The following is a 22698-nucleotide window of genomic DNA, read 5'->3' as shown; positions in this document are numbered from 1 at the left end:
CCCCAGGCTCAGCAGCTATTGCTCCAAGAGCTTCCATCATTTGTAGTCCATGAACAAAATACAGCAACACGTAGCAAACTATGTATAGAACATCAATAATTTAAAAAAAAAAAAATAATCACAGTCTCCATACCTTTCATAATTGATAAGAAAAAAACAACTCAGAACTAGAACATATAAAGAATGGAAAAGTGATGGCTTTTTTTGTGTGTTTCGTTTTGCCTTTTCCTTTTTTTGCACAATAGTTGGAGAGCAATCGCTCCTCCCCAACATTTCATCACAGTGAACCATGGAGCGTGTCCTGGGGAAGGGAAAGAAGGACGGGGCGGGGCGGGGGGGAAAAAGCAGCAAGCAGGATTAGCAAATTACACCAGAGGCACCCTTATAGCACAAGGCAAAGGGACCAGTAGCATTCTGCACTCCCACAGTCCAGTGAATTCACAATCTCGGCTGGAAAGTTATTTTTGTCTATATATATACCATGGGAATGAAAAGGGGGGGAAAAAAAAAAAAAGTGGCTAAGCAACAAAGGAAAGCTCAAGATGAGACTGCCTTAGCTGTTTGGCAAAAAATTAAGAAGTAAGCAAGGTGCTGAAGAAATGAGGCATATCCCCGTTAACTGTGAAATAAAAGCAATTTGTTAAAAATATGAAATCAACTACTCTGTGGACAGAGACATGAGACTCCAGGATAACACTGAGCACTTGCCACTCCACAGATCAGACAATTTGCAATCATTACATCATCAAAAATTAAAACTTTTTTTTCCTGTCATATTTAAAATTTCTTTTTTTGTCTTTTCTTCACAATGAAGCCTCTCAAGGGGCCAAGAGCAGAGCGGGTCAAACCAGGTTGTACTCCTTCAGGTTGAGCTGTAGGATGGTGTCCTTGACAGCGGCAAAGACGAAACGGATGTTTTCTGTGTCTGTGGCACATGTGAAGTGAGAATAGATGATTTTATCGCTGTCTGGATTTAAATCCACAAACATCTTGAGAATGAACTCACGGGCTGCCTGTGCATCCCTCTGTGGGCCTGCAGCAAACAAAGAAACCAGTTAATTGATTTACGCTAAGTGCACCCCCCCAGTTTGATCCATCAGAATAATTGCTAGCGCACTTTTTCTTACGGGTTAGAGACCTATAAAGAAGGAATTAAGACCATTTATTGCATTAAAGCCCCAGGAGCTGAAGCGTCTTAATGCTTTTCAGTTACCTAACCATAACCTACAAAAAGCATTTTTCCAAGGCTGAGAGTTTTTACGGAAACGAAGGCATCACTTCAGACCGTGCGTTGAAAGACAGCATTTGGTATAACCCCTGCGTTCACTAGACAACAGCGCCAGATGCTGGCTGTGCGTAACACCTCGCTCCGCTCTCAAGATCGGGTGTATATTTCTTCCTAATATACAGATGGATCTTATGCACCGAAGGACAAAAGCGTACGTTTTACAAACAAGCGTCATCTTCAGCCAGCGCTGCAGTCTGTCCTAACTGGCTGGTCAATCCACAGGAGCTAAAAACCTGGAATTTTTACCAGTATTTACTTCATATTGCTGACAACTCCTCAAAAAAGAGTCACTGCCTGATATTTCTGTTGCAGTAGCGGCGGTGTCGCGTTCTCCACAGCAAGGACCATCTCCTGAGAGGCAGTCCGATGGGCTACCTCCCACTCACCAGCCATGCAGCATCCCTGGAGGAGCTGCAGTAAATACTTCCAGGAAAAAAACCGAAAGCATATGACACTTCCCGATGCTGTGATCTTGTCTCCAGCTGTTAAGTTATATTAGAATTACACACTACCTGACCGATAAACCCACCAGCCGTTGCCAGCCTGCTGGAAAAACGTCATGTTTTCTGCCACTGACCATTTCAGAGCGCTTGTGCTTTCAGACAGCAGGGGGCATGAAACTCCAGAAGCGGCAGGACAACTAATACGGCCAACTTTAAATGCACTCAACTGAAGAGCCCGAAATGCTATTTTGGCAAAGAAATTTTGTTTCAGATGGGAATTTCTCTGTTTCACATAGATATTACTTTGCCACGACTGCAGATGGCACACTAGTACGAATTTGATGCTACCTGAGATTTTTCAGCGCCGCCATTTGAACAACTTGGGTATTTGACCAGGCAGTTTCCCAAAACAAGGACTCAAGTCACCTCTTGACTAGAGGGTTAAAGCAAATTGTCACCTATTTGTGAAACGGGTTATATGCACGAGCATACGGGCAGGAAAGTTAAACTTCCATTATTTAATACTCTGAAGAGCATATTGGGGAGTAATTCCTCATCTAGGAGAGATTCATTATTTGATCATTCAATCAGATTCCAGTTACCTACATACGATTAAGACATTTATTTTTGTGACATTTTCTCATTGTTGTAAGTATTCCTTCTCAAAGTAAGATGTTTTCCCCATCTCTAGAGCTGAGTTTTCTTTAAAAACCCCCAAAAATTCTAACCAAACCAATTCTAACCAAGCCTTCTTCTAGATATACGGCGTTCCTTCTTAAAAACTACTCACCATCAAACTCTGGGAAATAGTCAACAAGGTGGGAATATAGGATCTTGTCTTCCAACAGATCTTTCTTGTTGAGAAACAGGATAACAGAAGAGTTTTGGAACCATGGATAAGTGATAATGGTTCGAAAGAGAGCTTTACTCTCTTCCATCCGGTTCTGAAATAAGAAAAGGAAAGCGTTGTTTTCACAAATGAGTACTAAGATGCCTTTCTGCTACCTGCACACGTACTCATCTCTGTCTCGATCCCGCATCTCAGACACCGTACACAAAATACTTTGGCCTCGGGTAGGTTCTATCTCAAGCTGCACCAGTAAATGGAAAGGAAATGCAAAATCTGATGGACTCAAGCTTCGTTTAATTAGCAAGCCATTCACATCAAAAGGCTTAAAAGTCATTTTAGGCTTTGACAGTCATGTGAGAGGACTGGCCACAATACTTTGCGAACGTGTTTTGTGTAGTAGAAGAGGAATAACTGCTGTTACCTAATGGCATTTTTTTTATCTATTAGCAAGTGCAAAATTTCAGTATTGCACCTTCAAAGGGACCAGTCACTATCTAACAAGACAGCAGTCACAGCACGAAGTAATTCGGTGCAGAAAAGAGGAATGGGTGATTTTTAAGAACATGCTGTCACATTGCACAGTACCTTCCAAGGCACACAGAACCCAGCAATTTCAGGGTATTTCAGTATTACTCGAGAAGCACAGATGATCTGAATGCACTGCGCATTTTCCGTTCTCAGGAACATCATGACCCATGGAGGCTCACGTTCCCTTTGCAATAGGAAGAACTGAAGGCCAAAACCAACAATACTTGCTAATGCAACCTGGCACCGAGCACTTTGGTACCAACCTACAAGTCCCTAGACAGACATTCCCCCTTTCCTTCCACCCTTCTGCAGAGTTCCATACTTTGGCTTACCTCGTTATCAGATTCCACCAGAACTTGGTCATATTCACTAAGTGCTACTAAAAACATGATGGAAGTCACATTTTCAAAGCAATGGATCCACTTCCTTCGTTCTGATCTTTGACCTCCAACATCCACCATTCTAAGGAAGAGAAATACATACAGTATCACCGAAGTAGCTGCAGTTCTCTATCTGAACGTAAAGGACTAGCGTACGATGAGAACGAATGTGGTTCTTTACCATTCAAGTTAACCTGGCATGTAACAGTAAGTGCTTGCTAACAAAACCATCAAGTTCACAAAATATCCTATTCCAGCAATATATCAAACTGAAGAGATGGCCATAGGCAAGTCATACCAAATTCAAATCTCCCAGATATCAGCATTACCATTTTTAGTTGCATTCCGCTCTGGTTTGCTAAGTAGCAGTCCTGAGTGGGAAAAGACAAGTCCTTCAAAACTCTGCTCTGTCAAACGAGCAAACTATTTTTATTAAAGCATCTGCTTGCCTCAAGACTTGTCTCGCACAGAGAGCTTTCTTAGTTATTAAACTCTTCTTCGAATGTGCTGTTTAACAGTTATGCACTTCACCTCCTCAGTTTTAAGTCCCACCTGTATAGCACACTAAAATTATTTTGTCACTCACCTAAAGTGCAACACACCCAGTCCGCCTTTGCTAGACCCCTATACCTATTTCATAGGTCAGCAAACCAGAACAGGGAGAGTAACTTTCTGTATATCCGTAACTGAGTGGTTTAAGAGAGGATGCAGGCTCCTTTATTCCCCTCTTGTAATGTCAACACTGTGGTAGAGAAGGGCAGGGAGCATTTAAGTACCAGAGAACTAGGGAGAAAATTGCTTTGCAATAGACAGGTGTGTCATTGTGCCCTTTATGCCGTGCTCGGTTGCTGGCTTAAGCCTCCAAATACCACCTATTGCTGCAGCAGCACAGGCAGGAAGTTTTGGTGTCATCCTGAGAGCACCAGGTAGTTACAGAAAACCATCTCTGAAGGCAGACACTAGGTATCACCGCACAAAAAGTGGCAATCCTTCCCAGGCAGGATGCCGGCTCCTGCAAGATGGTTAGCTGGGCATTAAGCGTCACTGATTCAAAAGCATGCTCTGTTTTGTGACTGTCAATGCTGAAGCTTGGAGTTTTCCCTTAATCAGAATAAATGTTACACCATCCCCATTACAGGAGCACCTGTCAACAGATACATCATAATACCACAGCACGTACAGCCACTCTACCCTCTCAACTAAGCACCTGGACACTCTAAAGCAATCCAGAACTCATCGTTCCTGAAACCATATAATTCCTTTCTCAGTTTAGCTGTAACATGAATACACCTTCAGTACCTGAAGATAATATTCTCTAGGTCAAAGGGGTACTCTATGATACCGGTTGTAGGAACTCTAACCCGTAGCACATCTTGCTGAGTTGGTAGATATCCTGGGGTAGCGATACGATCCACGTCGCTAAGATAGCTACAAGAAGCACAATGGAAAAAAAAACAAAACAAAACAAAAACTACCTTAGGTTGCAGCATATAAATATACAGACTTAAACACTGTTACATTTAGTCTTTCCCTAGTATAACAAGAAAGCCAGAAGTCACCTGAACCATTTAAAATACGATGGGGAAAAAAATAACAGAATGCTTTTTTGGGGAACGGTAATTCACCAGCCATCCCCTTCGGAAGATAACCAGATACATTAAGGACAACTTTACTAACTCTGTATAGTAGCACAGAAGACAATCTTTACTACGGAGAAAGTTTAAGTAGAGCGGATGCTTATGTTTCAGAATCAAGTCTCATCTGAGGTTTTCTATTTATAAACAAACCTATGTCAGACTCAGATTTTGTGACTAATAAATTGATTAAGTTACACATCCATACATATCCACCTGTAGGCCAAAGGACAAACCTGAAGAGAAAGAGCAACACTGCTGCTGCCTAAGAGCCAGGACCACCACAGATGGCGTAAGGCAGAGATTCTAGCCTCAGGTATATACAGAAGCAGACGCGTGAACAACTGTCTTTTATCACCCACCAGAACACCTCATACCCTCATGAAAAGTAGCAAATGGTAAAGAACTTCCAGATCTAAATCTATCCCCAAATAAACATGGCTTCCCCCATCTCCAGCAAAGCGCTTTGCCTTGCTGGAGCCAGATTCAAACAAGTTACCAGTTACCTGCTCCCACTGTTCTTTCATCTTAACTTTTCCTAAGGATACTTCTGGCTGATAGAGGCAAAGCGCCCCTCTCATATGCCTCTGATTTTTATCCCACCACGCATAGCCAGCAGAGACCATGCAGCTTGTCTAAAACACTAGCAAGACTCATCTGCCCCAATGAAAAAGATAAAAGGTACTTTAAACAAACTGTGTAGTGAAATCTACAGCTGTGTTCCTGCCCTTTGAAACAAACTCTAGACTTCAACAAAAAAAAATAAAAATTCAACAGGCATTTTTTGTTAGACCATCACTACCACGCATGCCAGCGATTAAATACTTACTATTTAGCTGAGTCAGAAAGCTGATATTCTCTTCTCCTGTCATAACACTCTTGTATTCCAGGGTCGTTCCACAATGTTTTAATTGCACTTACATATGGCTGCTCAAACGTCATGACCTTTTCTACATCCACTTCCCGGATCAGCACTGCATTGGCCTGGAGATGGAAAAGCAAAACCAAAAAAGGGGGAGGGGGAGAAAGGAGGGTCAGGAGCAGGGGGTACCGGTCACAGGCAGGTAAAAAATTCTCCAATGAACTAAATCTTTACATTATGACTTCAAGGATCCACGGGCTGGTTGTGAATCAGGTTGCTAAGACCAGAGGGACAATGGGTAAACTATTCACCAAAGACATAGCACACATCAGCAAAATTCCCCCAAAGCATCATATGCTCCTTCACAGAATAAGCTGTAAAACAGCAGCAGGTTTCACCTATCGTTAGATCACTAGGTGTTTTGAAACACCGTGGTTTCCAAGGCAGAGCGTTCACTTTGAAGAACCACGGGCTGCCCCGCATCTGAGGCGGTTCAACTGCAGCCGGGTAACAAACTGCTCTCTCAGTTCGTTACAAAAAAATATTTTTAAATACATTTTGAATTGCAACAGAGACATTGTTTCGATGTACTTCAATCAAAATGCCCACCCTACAACCTATAAGCAAAGGAAGGACCACCGTCGGAACACCACCCTGTGGCATCTGTAAAGTTATTATCCCCACGGACCTGCTTTCCGAAATCTTTAGTACGCTTGCCACAGGAAGGGGCTTTTGCCTATAGCACCTATCCCAGGAAGAAGAAAAAATAAAAAACAAAGCCAAGCTCTGCACATGCTATCATAACTAAAGGTTGGCAGATTATACCTATCAAAACACCTCCACCATGCCCCGGGTAAAGCCCAGGCAGGGCAAGCTTCCTCACACCCTGCCCGTTCTCATCCCTGAGACTGCAGAGCCTCTCTAAAGGCAAAAAAGGCGTTTGGACTCAAGAACTCCTGGGGCACCATCCACTGCCTATCAGCAGTTATTAAAAATCGGCTCCAAGTTACTGTGTGACAGAACAGATAAAATACAATTTCACTAAAAAAATATTAAGGTATTAAGCATTAAAGAAGCAAAACACACTAAAAAAAAAATAATAAATCCAATTTCCTCATTCTTCCCATCCTCCCCCCCAAAAAAGCTAAAAAAGAATTTAGACCAAATCTGTCTGAAGAATTTAGTCCTGGACCCAAAATCAGGAAGCCAGACTTCTGTGGTTGAGACCAAAACCCTTGAAGAAAAGTTTGTACCTTTGGTCAGTACCTGTCAGAAAAACCGACAGACTGCAGTAATAGCGGTAACCACCAATAGAGGTGTCTTTTGAGTCCAGCGAGTATTTTGTCACCTTCAAGTTCCGATGTGAATAATATCTCATGCAAAGAAAAGCCCAACACATTTAACAATACCGAATCCTTGAAATGAGTAAAGGGAACACCTCTCCTATATCCTACCCTGTACTGTATCCCCGTCCCTTGCTCTCACCGCTCACTACGCAGATCAGCGGCACAAATCATCCTGAGAAAGTTGCTCTGTCCCTCAACACAACCAAGTAAATAGAGCCAGCTATCAGCAAAATGTCATAAAAACCAGTCCTTAAGTACCAAACATTTATGGGAAAGAGTTCGGGGAGGCTGAGATTGCAATGCAGAAGGACACAAACAAACAGGAACTTAGGAGTCGAATCCTAGAATCCCCATTGCCTAAAGATAAATGCAAAAATTGTGAGAAACTTACCTTGTTCTGTTCATATTTGTACAGAATCTTCAGGGTTTCCATGGCCCTGATCATAGACTGCATGGCAGTGAAGATGTTTTGGTACACCAGCTTGGTGAAGCCTTTTTTATCCTCTTCAGAGTAGCCTGAGCCATGAATTATACGCATTTGCTTAATGAACGTGCTTTTTCCACTCTCCCCAGTGCCTACAGAATGCAAGAGAGGGCGTTAGGAGCCATCACAAGCAAGGCTTGCTCCAGAAGAAAGCAAGCTAACAATCAATCCCATCATACCCCAAAGTGCCTAGTACTATACCCAAGTACACGCTACTTCCAGCCACTTTTTTAGTCACTTTCCCCAATATTAGAAGGCAGTCTGGGTGGTCCTGCTCATCCCCACGATGAACCTAAGAGCACAGAGGGAAGACATCTTGTCCTTTACGGCAGCCTTCAAAAGCAGCTCTGGTACTTATTCCAAATCTCACATTACAGCCACTCCCACACGTTCTGCGTCAAAAGGCCCTTGTCCGTCACACCTGACCTATTCCCAGATACTCCAGCAAGATGCTACAATCACCGCACCAGCCAGAGAGGGCCCAGATGCGCTCTCGAGTTGGTAAGTGCTGCAAACCGAGATGACAGTGAGTGGGCTGGGGGAAGCCTATTTCCACAGTAAAGAGCGAATTTTCTTTCGCTGGGATTTGGCACAAAATGCTCTTTACCTTATAGGCTACGTGCCTTTTCAGAGAAAAGAACTGAACACAACAGGAAAAAATCAAATCTAAAGGAGAATGGTGCTCCTAAGGAAGAAACTACTTGCTTATCCATCTGACATAAACAATCCAGTCAGTGCATCTGCCTAGTAGTCCAAAAATACTGCGCAAGCATAACGTTTGCTCTTAAGGACTGAAATTATAATCATTGTGGCAAGATACCTCTAATACCGCCTGCAGCCTTTGGATATTGTAGAGTTAAAAATAGCAACTGGAGGGAGAACAGAGCAGGATGCTGCACGCAGCTGTCTGCGCTCTGTCTGCATCCTCAACAGGCAGCAGGCTGCTCGGCGTGGCTACCGGTTCCTTACCGCAAGGCTCCCGGTTCCTTATTGCCCAGGTTTACTGCCCAGAGGAGATGGGAGGGCAAGGCAGGCTGGCAGCAATGCCAGCGCATTAAACAGTCCAGCCCTTTCAACGCCTGCTTCCTGCACAGTCAGTTGGGCAGGTCCTCCCGCTCCTACATTTATGGCTGCAGAAAAGTGTCATTTAACACACGAAGGCCAACAGATGATATTAAAAAAATGGGGGGAACTTTCTAACACAGCAAGTACAAGAGGAAAAACATCATCAGATAAAGCAGCCGTGCCGTTACACAGCCTCGTTAAATTCACAATTCAACTGGTGTTACGGAGAGCACCCAGCAGCTTCCGTATAGACAGCACCTTTTGTGGAGGGGACATATGGGTCAAGTCTTGCGTGTGATCAGCGTACCTCCACACCTCATCCCACAAGTCTAAGCATATACCATCGACGCTTCTGCTCACTACTTTTGCTCAATGCTCTAAAATTTGCTATTGATGTGCAAAATACATATTATATTTTTTAAAAAAAGACAGCTTTTTTTAATACAGTGGTCCAGCTCGCTCGTCTACTGAGAGCAAAAACTAAAGTGTCTCGCCTAAGTGACAAATCTGTTTGATCTGCAGTCACACATAAAGATGCTGGCAGAGCCCTGGCTTTCACCACAGGAACCACCAGGTACTCGCCTCACAGGAGGGGAGAGATATATTAAGACAGGATCTCATTCATCACAATACACAATTACTGCTCACACGTAGATTCTCAGTTACTCATGTTTATAGCACCAGGCTAAAAGGCAAACAAATAAATATGCTCGAATAAGAGCAGCAAGCGCATAACTAGAAGCAGCATGTTTAAAATAAACAAACTCACCATCTCCAAGAACTGACAGAAGTTATGTCAGCGTAGTTAGAAATTAACTTTATAAACACCACTAACATGCAGCAAACTATCTCCATCTCAAACAGAAAGCTGCACCGTAAATAGAGGGTGGGAAAACTGGAAACTGAAATATTTTGTGGTTTCTCTCAGTGTGGTGAGAAATACTTCCTTGTCTTTTACCACAGTGACCAAAACTGAGAAAAAAAAAAAAAAAAAAAAAGTGGTGCTTCAAAGCACTGCAATAAGGAAAACATATGAGAAACTTCAACACCAGCCATTCACTTACTTCAGAACTTAAGAGTTCAAACGCAGATTCATCCTGTCACTGCACCATCACCTGGGTTTTGGTATTTGGGGGTTTTTTTGGTGGGGTTTTTGGGGGTTTTTTTGTGGGGGTTTTTTTTGTTTGTTTTTTTTTTTTTTTTAAAAGGTGCCACTTGCTTTTACCTAGGCCATCAACAATCCAGAACAGCACTACACCAGAACATTATAAGCTCTGCTGGGTATGGTCTCCTACATTTATAAGAGCACAATAACTTTTTTTAATATGACAATGTTGAGACAAGGAGATAACCTGGATTCGCCATTTCTTCTGTCAACACGTGAAAGCAGCAGAGTTTACAGTAAGTTACTAATGACCCTCAAGTACATGACAGGCACTTGTAAATATGTTACTCAGCCAACACTATCCCATACCTAATCACAAGTAATTTTTATGTAAAATATTCTCCCCCTTCCCCACCCAATGAAAAGACAAATGACTACGTAATGTCCAATACCTAGAAATCAAATTTCTTACTACCAGGTTCATCATTGATGAGCACTGTTATTTTTCACCCCAATTTTCTGGTTTAGGCTTAAACTAACTGTCACTAGATACAGTGACAAGAAAAATTACCAGAGTTTCTACAAGGCAGAAACACCCTCCAGGCATGCACTCTTTTCAAAATTTTGAAGATTTGGGAAAGCCCTCCCATTAATACGATCACTAATATTTGTGAATGTAAGAACCGCACATAAGAGGAGCAAGACAGAAGTCATCCCTGCAAAGAGCAATTACATCAAGGAGAGAGAACACACATTACCTGCCATAACTTAAGGTGGGCAATGTGCAATGCAGTGAAACGCATCAGCAAACACATCCTAAAATTGGGAGCGTTGTTTATCAAACACTAGTTAACCACCTGATATAGATATATTTTTTTTTAAATCTGATGCCGAATGTTACTTGTGTCTTAAAAGCAAAAAGGATTCTTGAGCAATGTGAATTATTTCTAAAGTGAAATATGTAGATCCAGTGGGATCTTCTTAACCCAGATCTATCCTATAGTACCAACCTATTTTGAAACAGCTGCTTCTGCGGGACTGCTTTAGGGAAGCGTGAGAGCAAGCGACACGTTCCCTTGTCTACAAGCAGCCTTACAGAACCTGACACGGCATCTTCAAAGAGCACAAATGTCGAGCCCTCGATTTTACCTTTCACCTGAAGAACAGCAACATGTTAATCACTGAGAATTCAGGGTGAGAAGGAAAGCCCCGGCCTTCACTGAATTATCACTATGTAACTATGTCAGTATTGGAGCCCTCCAAAGGGCTGGGCAGACACAGCCTCACTTCACCTGTATAAAGTTTTACATTTGTTTTTATGACAATCATCCTGACTCTTCACCTGTACCTCAATGGCTTGCCAACTCACGACAGACCCCAAGTGTGAATAAGCTCAATCCATCAGACCGGCTTCATATTTCAGCCTGAGAGGATACAGTATTTACGACACAAAGCAGGATACGTACATGAGAAATGATAAATCACAGTACCCATGAAAACTGTCACTTAAGTTTAATTTGGGGGCTACCGGCATGCGAATATCAAACTCATTGCTGAAGGAGGATGTGAATGCCTGAAATCTTAGCTGGCTGCTCTCGTAACTGATTACCCATCCCCTATAAACCTTATCTAAACAGGCAATAGTTATCCATCTGCACAACCACAGAACACTACTACGTTTCCATCTGAGCACCGACATCCTTATCGCCGCACAGGTGATCTCTGCCTCTGAGGGTAATGCTGAACACCATAGCCATTTCCTCGTCAGACACAGAACTTGCGTGTTCTTACTGCCTCCTCTCCCTTCAGATTCGCCACAACACCTTCTGACCCGGGCCCCCCGGGACCGCGCAAGGGGAACTCAGTGGTTTAAGAGCCGGAGGCCAATTTTTCCAGACACGTTCACACTCAAGGCCCCAGAAGTTCCCTGACAATACTGAAAAGCATCGACTGCATCAGCGAATCTTCATACGCCAATGAAGGGCCAGCACGCTCCGGCAAGCGCTTCCTTGAGATGATTTTCACGCGCCTGTGTGTGTGCCCGCATTTAGCACCACTAATTTCGGCCTCATAGTTCCTGCTTGTGTCAAAATCCATTTTGACAGAGAACCGCATCATAAAAAAAAAAAAAAAAAAAACAAAAAAAAAAAAACAAAGGGCGGCCAACGAGAGGCCCGGCCCCGCGCCGAGGGGAAGGCCGCCCCGAGCGCCCGGCTCCGAGGCGGGGATCGCTCGTGGGTCCCGCCGCTTCCCCGCCACACCCGCCCCCGGCGCGGCCCGGGCGCGGCCCCGCCGCGCCGCCTCCCGGACCTGTCAAGCGCCGCGGCCCAGGGTCGGGCCGGGCCGGGCCCCGCGGGCCGTGCCGTGCCGGGCCCGGCGCTCCTCACCCAGCAGCAGCAGCTTCAGCTCGCGGCGGGCGTCGCGCTTGTCCCTCCGCAGCTGCTTCTCGATCTCGGCGTTGATGCGCTTCGACTCCTTCACCTCGTCGCTCAGGCAACAGGCCATCATGGACTCCAGAGTCATGGTCGCGCCGCGGCCGGGACGCCCCCGCCCACCCCCCACCCCCCCCCGGCACCGACCACCGTCCTCCGCACGGCCGGCGGCCCGGCCCGGCCCGGCGCCCCCTTCCCTCCCTCCCTCCCCACCCTCCCTCCCTCCCTCCCTCCCTCCTTCCGCGGCGCCGGCCCGGCCCGGCCCGGCCCTGGCCTCGGCCCCGGCCTCGGCCCCGACTCCTGCGGCCGGGCCTAGCGCCGCCGCCGCCCCCCTCCGCGCGCTGCCCTCGCCCGGCTGCGCCGCCCGCCGCTCCCTCCTCACGGCCCCGCCGAGCCAGCGACGAGCCAGCGCAACCCAACCCGCTGCCGCCGAAAACAAGCGCTGACTGACAGCAGCTGCCGCCAGTGGGAGAGCGCGGCGCGCCGGGGGGCGGGGCCAAGACGGCGGGGCGGGGCGCGGCGGCCAACCGGAGCGCGAGTTTGGTTGGCCGGTGGCGGGGGCGGGCCCTCGGACGCGCGTTCCCAGAGCGGGGCGGGGCCGCGGGGCATTGTGGGACGGTGGCGGAACGGGGCGCCCATGGCGGGGCGGGGGCGGCCAGGCCCTCGCCGCGGGGCCGTCAGGGCGGCGGTGGCCGGGCCCGCGGGCGTTGCGGCGCTTCCCGCGGGGCCCAGCCGCCCTCCGGGGGTGCCCTGAGTCGCTGGGCCTGGCCCTGCGCGGGGGAGGGCCCACCCCCGCCCTAGGCCCCGCAGACCCATCCAGCCCGGCCTCCCTCCGCCGCCCACGGCTGCGGCAGTCCTCGATGCGGAGGAGGGAAAGCGAGGGGCAGGAGCGCCGGGCCGGCACCGCCGGTCTCTGGCCATGGACCCCGGCTGTGTCCTCCCGGGGCAGGGCCAAGCAGGGACGCAGTCCCTCGGCTTAGTGCCCTGAGCACCGCCCGGGCCCTCCTTCGCTCCGCATCCCTCCGGACTGGGGGCTCACAGCTGTCTCTAACCCCGGTTCCCCGTTGCTTCCCACTAGGTCCCTGCTGCCGGCAGCTGGATGCATCATGCCCAAGCCAGAGCCGTGTCTCCATCCTTTTGCTGCCTCTATCTCTCTGAGCAGCCCCACCATGCCCAGCAGGAACCTGCCCCGAGCAGAAGACCTGACACCCAGGCTCCTCCTGCACACACACTGCCTGGGGCACCCATGGCTGCACACCCATCGCCCTGCCCTGCCTTGCGCAGCTGCCTTGGACCCCCCAGCTCCACTCCTCCACCTGCAGAGTCAGTTTTCCCATCTCAGTTCACCACTTGCCCCTCCAAGAGAGGGGGGACAGCAGCTGGGGGGCAGGGGTGCGTGTCAAATCAGACTGATCGAGTCCCATCCCTGTGTCCCTGACACCCCAGGACCAGTTTCCTTGGCTCAGGTGTTACCCACAGAGCAGCAAGTGCTGACAGGGACTGGGGACCCAGTGCCAGCGTGTCCCAGCCAGCCAGGTGCCCTCCCCACAGCCCTCCATACAGATAGACACAGAATCCTGGGAATTGAGAAGATTCTCTTTTTCCATGGCCAAACCTTGCAGCAGCTGATGCTGCCAAATTCCAGATGCTGCAGCTCTCACCTTCCTTTCAGATGGATGCCAGGGCTCCAGCTGTTACAACCTGTTCCGGGATGGTCACGTATCCTGATTCAGCAGGGCCCCCTCCATCCCAGCCCCATGAATCTGTAAGCGCTTTAGTACATGCCCCTCATTTCCAATCTCTCCCCCTAGAAGGAGGGGAGTAGGCAAAGCAAGACCTCTGTATATTCCACGTGGCAAGGTAAACAGATGCACGCTTAACTTTCCAAAGGAGAAGTCTCCTCACCTTCCTCTCCCCCTGCTTGTCTCGGTTTCTCTTGCTCCATCTGCTGTTGTTTCTTTGTCTCACTTTCAACTTCCCCAACCCCTCAGTTTACCCAGTCGGTTTTTTGTTTGCCCTTTTTGCAGGTGCTTCTGCTGGTGTTTTGGAGTCCTTAGGGACACCCAGCTCCAGCACTGCCCATTCTGTCTTCCCACACCTCCAGGGCTGGGCTCCCTCACCTTTCCTAGTCTACTCCGCCTGGAGGTCTGTATGTAACCCGTCTTTTTGAAGGTCTAAAAAAAGCATGATAGAGCTGTTCCATACCCGTCTTCCTTATTACCTGCCTGGCTTGTGCCGTGGCTTGCCAATCCCTACCTCATGGCAGTCTGGCTGAGACAGAAACATGAAATACTCACAAAAAACAGGTTCTGTTTTCCACTTACGTTCCACCTGCTCCTCTTATACCTGTGCTATTCCCATGAGCTCTTGGCCTCAATTAAAAGAAGGTTGTAGCTTCCTCCCCACCCCCAGTGCTCTCTCCATAGTTTGGCCTTTCACAGCATTGATACTCACCTCCCATTCTTATGGTCTCTTACTTCCAGATGCCCCACAGCTGCGAGAGGACTGTTACTCCCTCATGGATCTCTGGTGAAGGAATCATTTTGTTTTGGCAACCAAAAGTTATTCTGCAGGCAGAGGTGCTCAGGACATCCAGAACTGAAGTCACAGTGGGCTGCTCAGCATGATCTTCTCTCCTTTGGAGCTCTTTTAAGTTCCTGCAACACTGCTCTGACTTTAGACAAGTCACATAACCTCTTTGCATGTCCTCAGGCTGTGAGTTTGAGATAGATACTGTGCCTCAGGAGCTGCTAAAGAATTATCTAGTTGAGGTTGCCAGGCTGCTTCGAACCACAAGGTGCTATAGGCTAGAGGCTGTTGTTTTGGTTACTTTCCCCTGGGCAGGATCAAAACCTAAAGGCCAGAAGATCCTGAAGGTACTTTCACAGCTTGCCAAAAGAAAAGGAGTAAGAAAATTTGCATCCATCCTCTGGACCACTTGCTTGGTTCCCGTGGGCAGACATCCGTTCTGATGAATCCTCATCAAACCGTCAATTTAAGAATGACAGAACTGCTAGAACTGCTTTTTTTTTTTTTTTTTCGCCCCAGAAAGCTGATCCTGAACATGTCAGGCCACTTCATCGCAACTACCTCCATGTCCCGCATTTGCAGCAGTTAATATTAATCACAAAGATGTTCCCCATTCATTTATAGAGAGGACGGTCCCAGCCCTCGGAAAGGCTGTGCAGTCACCGCGCCCGTCAGGATGCAACACGTTTCAAAGTCCCATTGCCTTTCTCCATTCTGGCCCCATTTCTCAGGTGCTTTTGAGTTCCAGATGCTCAAGAGCAGAGGGGAGCAGGGACATCCCAGCTGCAATTTGCTGCAGCTGCTTGATCAACAGTTTAATTGAGGAAAACGTTCACTGCTTAAAAAAAAAAAAAAAAAAGCAGCTTGCAACCAGAGGATGAGAACTGCTGCCATCTTAATGCAGGAGCCAGGTGCTCTGGGCACAGGATGCTCAGTTCAGCTGCACACACACACACTCGGGCATATTCTGGAAGCCAAGCGCATGCCCCTTCCAGCACGTACTTTGCTGAATCAGGACCTTGATTACATCTTCTGTTTTGCGGTTATTTTGTAAGTTGAACAACCATTCCCTCCTGCTGTTGGAAAGAACTAGTTACTACAATTCACCTTTCGGACAAGCTTTCAGCGGCGGAGGTGGTGCAGGGTTATAGATTCCACCCCCCCCCCCCATGACTTTGGGGTGACATTTTCTGTCAGCTGGAAGTGCCCTGCTGCCGGCCAACATTTTATACCTTCTACCTGTTGGAAAAACTGCAGCGGGGGGGGGGTGTGTGTGTGTTTCATTCCTCAGTGCCTCTCCAGGAACTGGCAATGGCAACCCCGCGGAGCTGAGCTATAGAATCTCATTTCCCACGTTAGGGGGTGTCCGGCGCGATGAATCCCCCCTCCCCGAGGAGCAGGATGGCAGGGCTGGGGGATCAGCAGCGGGCACTGGTGGCTGTCTCCGGGTGGTTTGGGGGAAAGGAGATCGCCTGGGAGCACTCAGCCAGATCAAAACGGAAGGGGGGACATGACCGGGGGGAGCAGGAGGAGGAGGAGGAGGAAGCGGAGAGACGATCTGCAGGAGATGAGGAAAGAGAAAGCAAAGGCAGCCGCTGCTCCGCGCCCTGGTTCAGCGCCAGACCGAAGCGAAGCCCCTTCCCCTCCTCAGCCACCCCCCCGCAGGTCCCGGCGACCGCTGCCCTCCGCTGCCGCCCCTCGGATCCCCCGGGGCCGTGGCGCTGGGAGGGTTCCCGGTGCCGGGGGGGGGGGCGGGCAGGGCCGGGCCCCGGTGCCGGTCTTGGTCGGGGCCGCGCTCGGCAGAGGGCAGCAGCGGAGCGGAGCGGGGCGGGCGGCGCTCCCCGCCGGCCCCCGGAACGCCATCGCGCCGGGATCCCCAGCTCCGCTCCCCCACACCTCCGTGAGACGGGGGGCAGCGGCCGGAGGTGGGGGGAAATCAAATCAGCCCGACCGAGCCCCATCCCTGTGTCCCGGCCAACCCAGGGCCCTTTTCCCTTGGGGCCGGCGTCACCTGCAGAGCGGCAAGCGCTGATGGGGACACGGTGGCCTCCCCGCAGACCTCCAGAGCCCATACCCAGCTCGCCCCTTTCACAGACCCACCTTCCAGCCCCCCAGAGGAGCCTGATGAGCAGCCCCAGATCCATGCTGCGGGTCCGAGAGGTGAAACACCTTCTGAATTGCACAGCAGAGCTTTGGTACCTGCTGGGCCCTGTGCGAGGACGTAAGGCTGTGGTTAAAGGCGGGTGGAACAGGACAGGACACAACACTCTCCTCTCTGATCTGGGCTTCATGCTGCTCACCATTTTCCATGTTAAAAAAAAAAAAAAACAACTTCACTTTAAAGTCCCTTCCAAGCATTTTGGTGGCCTCACGCCTGCTCCCCTCCTTTTTCATCCCTTTCAAGGTTTCCTGCCCGCACCTGCAGCAGCAGCATTTCCCACACACCATCTTGGGAAGGGGTGGCATCAAGTAGACACTGCCTGAGCTCCTGTCAGCGCTAATGAGTGGCCAGGACCACTGGGGTTACTGAAGTAGTCTCTGGAACAGAGGAAGGAGAAGAAATTGCAGCAGCCCCGGGAGCATCCCTCTGCAAGGGAGCCAGCGACACAGGGACGGGCAGCCCAGCCACCAAACTGCCCGGCTAGGGCCATGCAGGCACCCCCTTGCCTGTGGCAACCTGCAGCTGCCTTAGAATCATAGAACGTGTTGGGTCGGAAGGGACCTCTAAAGGCCATCCCGTCCAACCCCCTGCAGCGAGCAGGGACAGCTTGAACTAGATCAGGTCGCTCAGAGCCTCATCCAGCCTGGCCTTGAATGTCTCCAGGGATGGGGCCTCCACCCCCTCCCTGGGCAACCTGGGCCAGTGTCTCACCACCCTCCATGTAAAGAACTTCCTCATGTCTGATCTAACCCTGCCCTGCTCTAGTTTAAACCATTGCCCCTCGTCCTATCGGTCCCAGCACCATCTCCAGTGCCGGGCACGGACCACCTCCGCCCAGACCCACTGGCCCCATCGCGGAGCCCTGGCGCCAGCCCGGCCTCCCACAGGAGGGCACCAGCAAGCCACAGCCCCGCAGAAGCGCTGCCGGCCTGTCTCCAGCCAGGCACAGCCCTCCAACACCTCCCAACCCAGGTGCTTCAGGTCAGGATCGGGCCCCTGCCATTCTTTAACCCCCCTCCTGGCCAGTGCACGGTCAGCAGTTCCCAGCACAGGCCAGCCCAGCTCTTAGAGCAAGGGAAAGGAAAGCAAGGTACCGTTCGATAACTGAAAGCACCTTTACACGAGTGAAATCGTGACAGTAGTGCTAACCTTGCATAAACTGGGATTCCACCCTCATCAGCTCCTTCAAGGCCAGGCTTTGAGCAACCTGGTCTGGTGGGAGGTGGCCCTGCCCAGGGCAGGGGGCTTGGAACTAGATGATCTTGAAGGTCCCTTCCAACCCGAACCATTCCGTGATCCTATGATTCCCCGTGCTGCGGGTCCCAGCCTGCAAATGCTGCCCAGGAGGCCACTTCTAAGGTGCGTAAGGTCTCTTCCTAAAGCCTGAGCACGCCAGGTGTTACCACTGCACAGCGGGTGTCAAACGTTTCAGCCTCCCCCCAAATTATTTTTTACAAGCTTTTCAATTGCCTGTCACAGGAAAACGCCACAAGGAGACTTGAGTTCTCTGAAAAGAGGGGGAAAGGCACCCAGATCAAACACGCTGACAAACGCAGCCTGTGACAGCAATTGCTGGATTACGGTTTTTTAAACCGTATGTTTCGCATCTGGTTTGTCATGGCTGTTGTAGGTGGGCTCAACGCACAGTAAATCAGGATAACAAACCTACATTTACCGTGATCCTTTCATCCCCTAGGATCCCAAAGCACATCATTTAATTGCACTCAACCTGCACATAGATTTCATAAATAAAGGAATGATGAATTAGCACAGCTGCTGCAGCACTCACATGAGTTACTAAGACACAATCTCCTTGTGCAATCAATCCAGCCTCATGCTTCAGTGTTTTGTCATAAATTGAGGTCAGGAAGCAATGTTCTCCATACCTGGAATGCAGCGCCGCTAAACTAGCTGAGTACAGGAAGACACTTAAGGATGTAGTAATCTGTCTTCCCTGTGCAAATCTCAGAAATTGTTGCAAATATTCATTTGCCCGAGCTCCCTTGCAGTAGATAAGCGCTGATCCTGCACAGGGGCAGGAGGAATGTGATACGGAGGAGAGATTATCTGCCTCAGGTTAGGCAGGAGGAAAGCCTGGATGATCCCTTTGACCTTAAAATTGGTATCTCATTACTCCCTTTGTCCAGCAAGGGAAACAGAGAAGGAGAGAGGTGAGAGTCCTTGCCATGCCCATGACACACAGTGGGCTTGCTCTAGAAGACCTTCCTTTGCCCATTCCAGCCCCTCCTGAGCGCTGCCTCCGTCAGGTTCAGACTCTGTTTCGTATGCAGAGGGATTCAAATCTAGAATCTAATGGGCCCAGGAGCCTCCTCATGGTCAGGGGGTCAGCGGATTCCCCTGCACCTCCCGACCGTGTTACAGCTTCAAACTTCCTGTTTATCTCCCACCAAACGCCTGAGACACCACCCGGAGCTGAGCCCTTCTCCAGAGCTTGATGCTGTCCCAGCCCTGGTCCAGGAGCCGGCAGTTTCGGGCATCCTTGCCATGTGCTTCCTCATCACGCCTCAGCTGCAAAATCCCTTCCCTGCTTCCTGCAAGGAGTGTGAACCGTTCCTTGCACTTCAGCTGGTAAAAACGATGATAATTACCCCTAATCAGTCTGCAGCAAAAACACAGGCCACAGCAGAAGCGGGGGGCAGCCACCATGAGGAATGGAACCCAATTATTCCAAGTCACTGATAAAACGGGATCAAAGAGGGTGGAAATGTTTTGCCAGCTGTAAAAAGCCTGTCTGGACCAAGGCTCTTCCTTGGAGAAAGGCCCTTTCTGCCTGGCTGGGACCCACGCACATCCACGGGGCAATTTCTCGTTTTTCTTCTTGGTATAGGCGGGGAATTTGGGCTGAAGTTCATTTTTGCCTCTGAGGGCAAGCAGCAAGACAGTTTCCCCAGGAAAAGAGCATAGTGATGTGGGGATACGGCGCAGAACAAGCGCTTTGCCTGCTGCCCCGGGCGGGAGCTGAGCTGCTGGGGCTCTGCTGTGTCCCGTCATGAGCGCCTGGGTGTCATGGGGTGCTCGGTTCTGGGGGACGGAAGCAGTCGGGGCTGGGTGGTGACAGGGGCGAGGGGCAGCGCCGTGGAATGGCATCTGACGCCAGCGCCAAGGCCAGGCTCGCGGGGCGGGCAGTGCGGCGCTGACGGTGTTGGGTGAAAAGGGGGCAAAGTGGTTTTGGCAGAAGATAAACCCCCTTGCGTTCTAACACTCCTCACCCAGGTGGGAGGCCAGATGCGGCTGGGTTTAAATTCTGAGCGATGCCCAATTCAGCACGATCAGTCCCGTCGCGTTTAATATGTATTAAACTGTTACGATTTGGATACACTAATAGTGGACTGCACCTTCAGTCTAGTCGTGCTCAGGAACTAGCACGGCCACTCTCGAGTCTTTGGTCGCGTTCAGTGAGAAACCGAAACGACCAGCTACTTAAACAGTGCAGTTTATTTAAACAACAGATATACAGGTTCTTAGGATTGCCGGTGATAAATACACTGTCTGCAAAACACGTGCAAATGAAGATATTGTTAAGTATAAAAAACGCGCGACAAAGTTATAAACAACACAGCCTGGCTATAAATGTAGGATAGAGGTTCTCTGGAGAAATTTCTAAGTTCCTCGAGGAAACACTTGGTATAATCTTAGTCTTACCCAAAGGCGTCCCTATGGGGGGGAAGAAAGGCTCAGCCCGTCGGCTGGTCCCGGAATTCAGTGATGGAGTTCTCGACTTGTTCACGGTGGTGTCTTCCCTGATATGCCCCCTCTCTCGGGCTATTTTTATACTATTTTTTTATCTTCAAAGTGGAGTTTGAGTGACTTTAGTCATAAATACTTTTATTATGATTGGTGTACCCAAGGAGGAGTGGTCGCACCTTGGGGGCGGGTAGTCGCCGGGATGGAGGTGTGTTTTGGTACATTGTGATGAGCAAAGTTCGCACAAAGGACAGCATGTCATCAAAATTTGACGAAATGTTGGCTCGGGTAGCGTGTAGGCCGCTTATCCGTTCCGTAGTACCATCTCGTTCCCGTATCTGCTATTCGTCACAAGGGAAGGCCACGGAACAGTCGCGTTCCGTTCCATCCCCCGTGTAGTTTCGCAAACAACCTTGTACAGGGAATGGCAGATGCTGCGTTCTCCGTGTGCCAGCTGCGGCTGTATTCTACCTCAGAAGCCTCTTGATTTTATGACTTTCCTTAATGTGTGAACAATGCTGTACTTTTGTATTCTTGGCTGATTTAGTAATTATTCCACGGATGGCTGTCGTGGGTCCTCCTCAGCTCCCCGCGAGCCCGCGCTTGCCCAGGACCCCAGCCCTGGGTCACTGCCCTTGAAATTGGGGGAAGAGAGCGCCGGGCAGCACTGGGCTGCGACGTGTGGCTCAATATCTGTCCCTGACGGAGGCCGGCAGCAGACGGTTCAAAGAAAGATGTGAGAAATATGATAACGGAGAAGGAAGCGCGTGCCAGGGCACACGGATACAGCCCCGAGGGATGCAGCCACCCGACCCCACGGCCACAGCGCTGGCGTCACCACCAGTGTCACCACCGGTGTCGGCAGGATGTTTCCTACCCGGGCAGTCGGCCGCCTGCTGGGACGCGGGCAGAGCCTGAAGGCCCCGTGCCCAGCAGCCCGAGAGGCGGGCAAGATGGCTGCTGGCTGCGGCGGGGGCGGCGCTGCCATGCCGGCCGGTGGCGTGGGGGGACCCATCCTCCGGTGGGGCAGCCCCACGTCTCACTCCAGCCCTTGGAGGCAGCCGGGAGATTTGCGTGGCTGCTAACGGCGGCGGCCACGGGGAGAGAGTTGGGAGGTGGCGAGGGAGTGGAGGAAACAGCCTGTGTGTGAGGGAGAGACCGCAGAGACAGATTGCTTATAAATCACTCCCGGGCCTGCCAAGCCCTTGCCAGGCGTCTGCTAGATTGCGTTATGCTATCTGGAGAAAGTTTAATATAAAAAGCCAATAATCCCTGTGATAAGAGGGGCGATAAGGGACAGCGTGGCCTCAGGTCCCACAAGAGCTGGCCTGGACGTGACGGGGAGCCGGGGCCACGCTGGAGGTGCCGCAGGGACATCCCGGTCCCCAGGCCCCCATCTGCAAGAGCTGCCTCCAGCCGAGCAAACGGGGCGGCCGGCAGTGCTCCTGCCGCCGGCAGCCATGGCGTGGTGAGGCCCCGAGCGGCTGAAATGGGGCAGCTGGCAGTGCTCCTGCCACCTTCAGCCATGGCGTGGGGAGGCCCCGAGCGGCTGCACGGCAGCGGCTGCCGGGAGAGGGAAGGGGCAGGGGCGGGCGAGGGGCTTCAGGCAGCTCAGCGCTGTGGGAGCCTGGTGCCCAGTTGCCAGCCCCCACCTCCTCCAGCCTCTGCTCTGGCCCTCGGGGTGCTGCTGGGGTCCCGCAGGCCCCTGGCGTCCCCCCAGGGCCTGGCCTGAGTCACAGGTAGCGAGTCCGTGCATGGCCCATGGCAGCAGCGTGTGGGGAGGGAGAACGCCAGCCGTGCTGTGGGTGGCAGGGCCGCCTCATGGGATGTGGGGGAATGGCCCGCCGGCAACCCACCCGGGGACCCTGGCCACGACCCGCTCTGTG

General features: G+C 50.4%; 1 protein-coding gene across 1 annotated transcript; it reads right to left on the bottom strand.

The window, feature by feature from the left end:
- Positions 1-318: 318 nt before the first annotated feature.
- On the bottom strand, positions 319-12534 carry GNA11 (G protein subunit alpha 11). Its single transcript, XM_063357767.1, has 7 exons — positions 12373-12534; positions 7723-7907; positions 5953-6107; positions 4789-4917; positions 3442-3571; positions 2522-2675; positions 319-1033 (listed from the first exon to the last, which is right to left on the bottom strand). Exons 1-7 carry the CDS (start codon positions 12506-12508, stop codon positions 843-845), a joined length of 1080 nt encoding a protein of 359 aa, XP_063213837.1. The 5' UTR covers positions 12509-12534; the 3' UTR covers positions 319-842.
- Between the last annotated feature and the right edge of the window lie 10164 nt (positions 12535-22698).

This window comes from Chroicocephalus ridibundus, chromosome 22 (assembly GCF_963924245.1).
Source record: "Chroicocephalus ridibundus chromosome 22, bChrRid1.1, whole genome shotgun sequence".
Classification (NCBI taxonomy): domain Eukaryota; kingdom Metazoa; phylum Chordata; class Aves; order Charadriiformes; family Laridae; genus Chroicocephalus; species Chroicocephalus ridibundus.
Note: the sequence above shows the minus strand (reverse complement) of the source record. Positions and strands in the feature narration are given on the sequence as shown.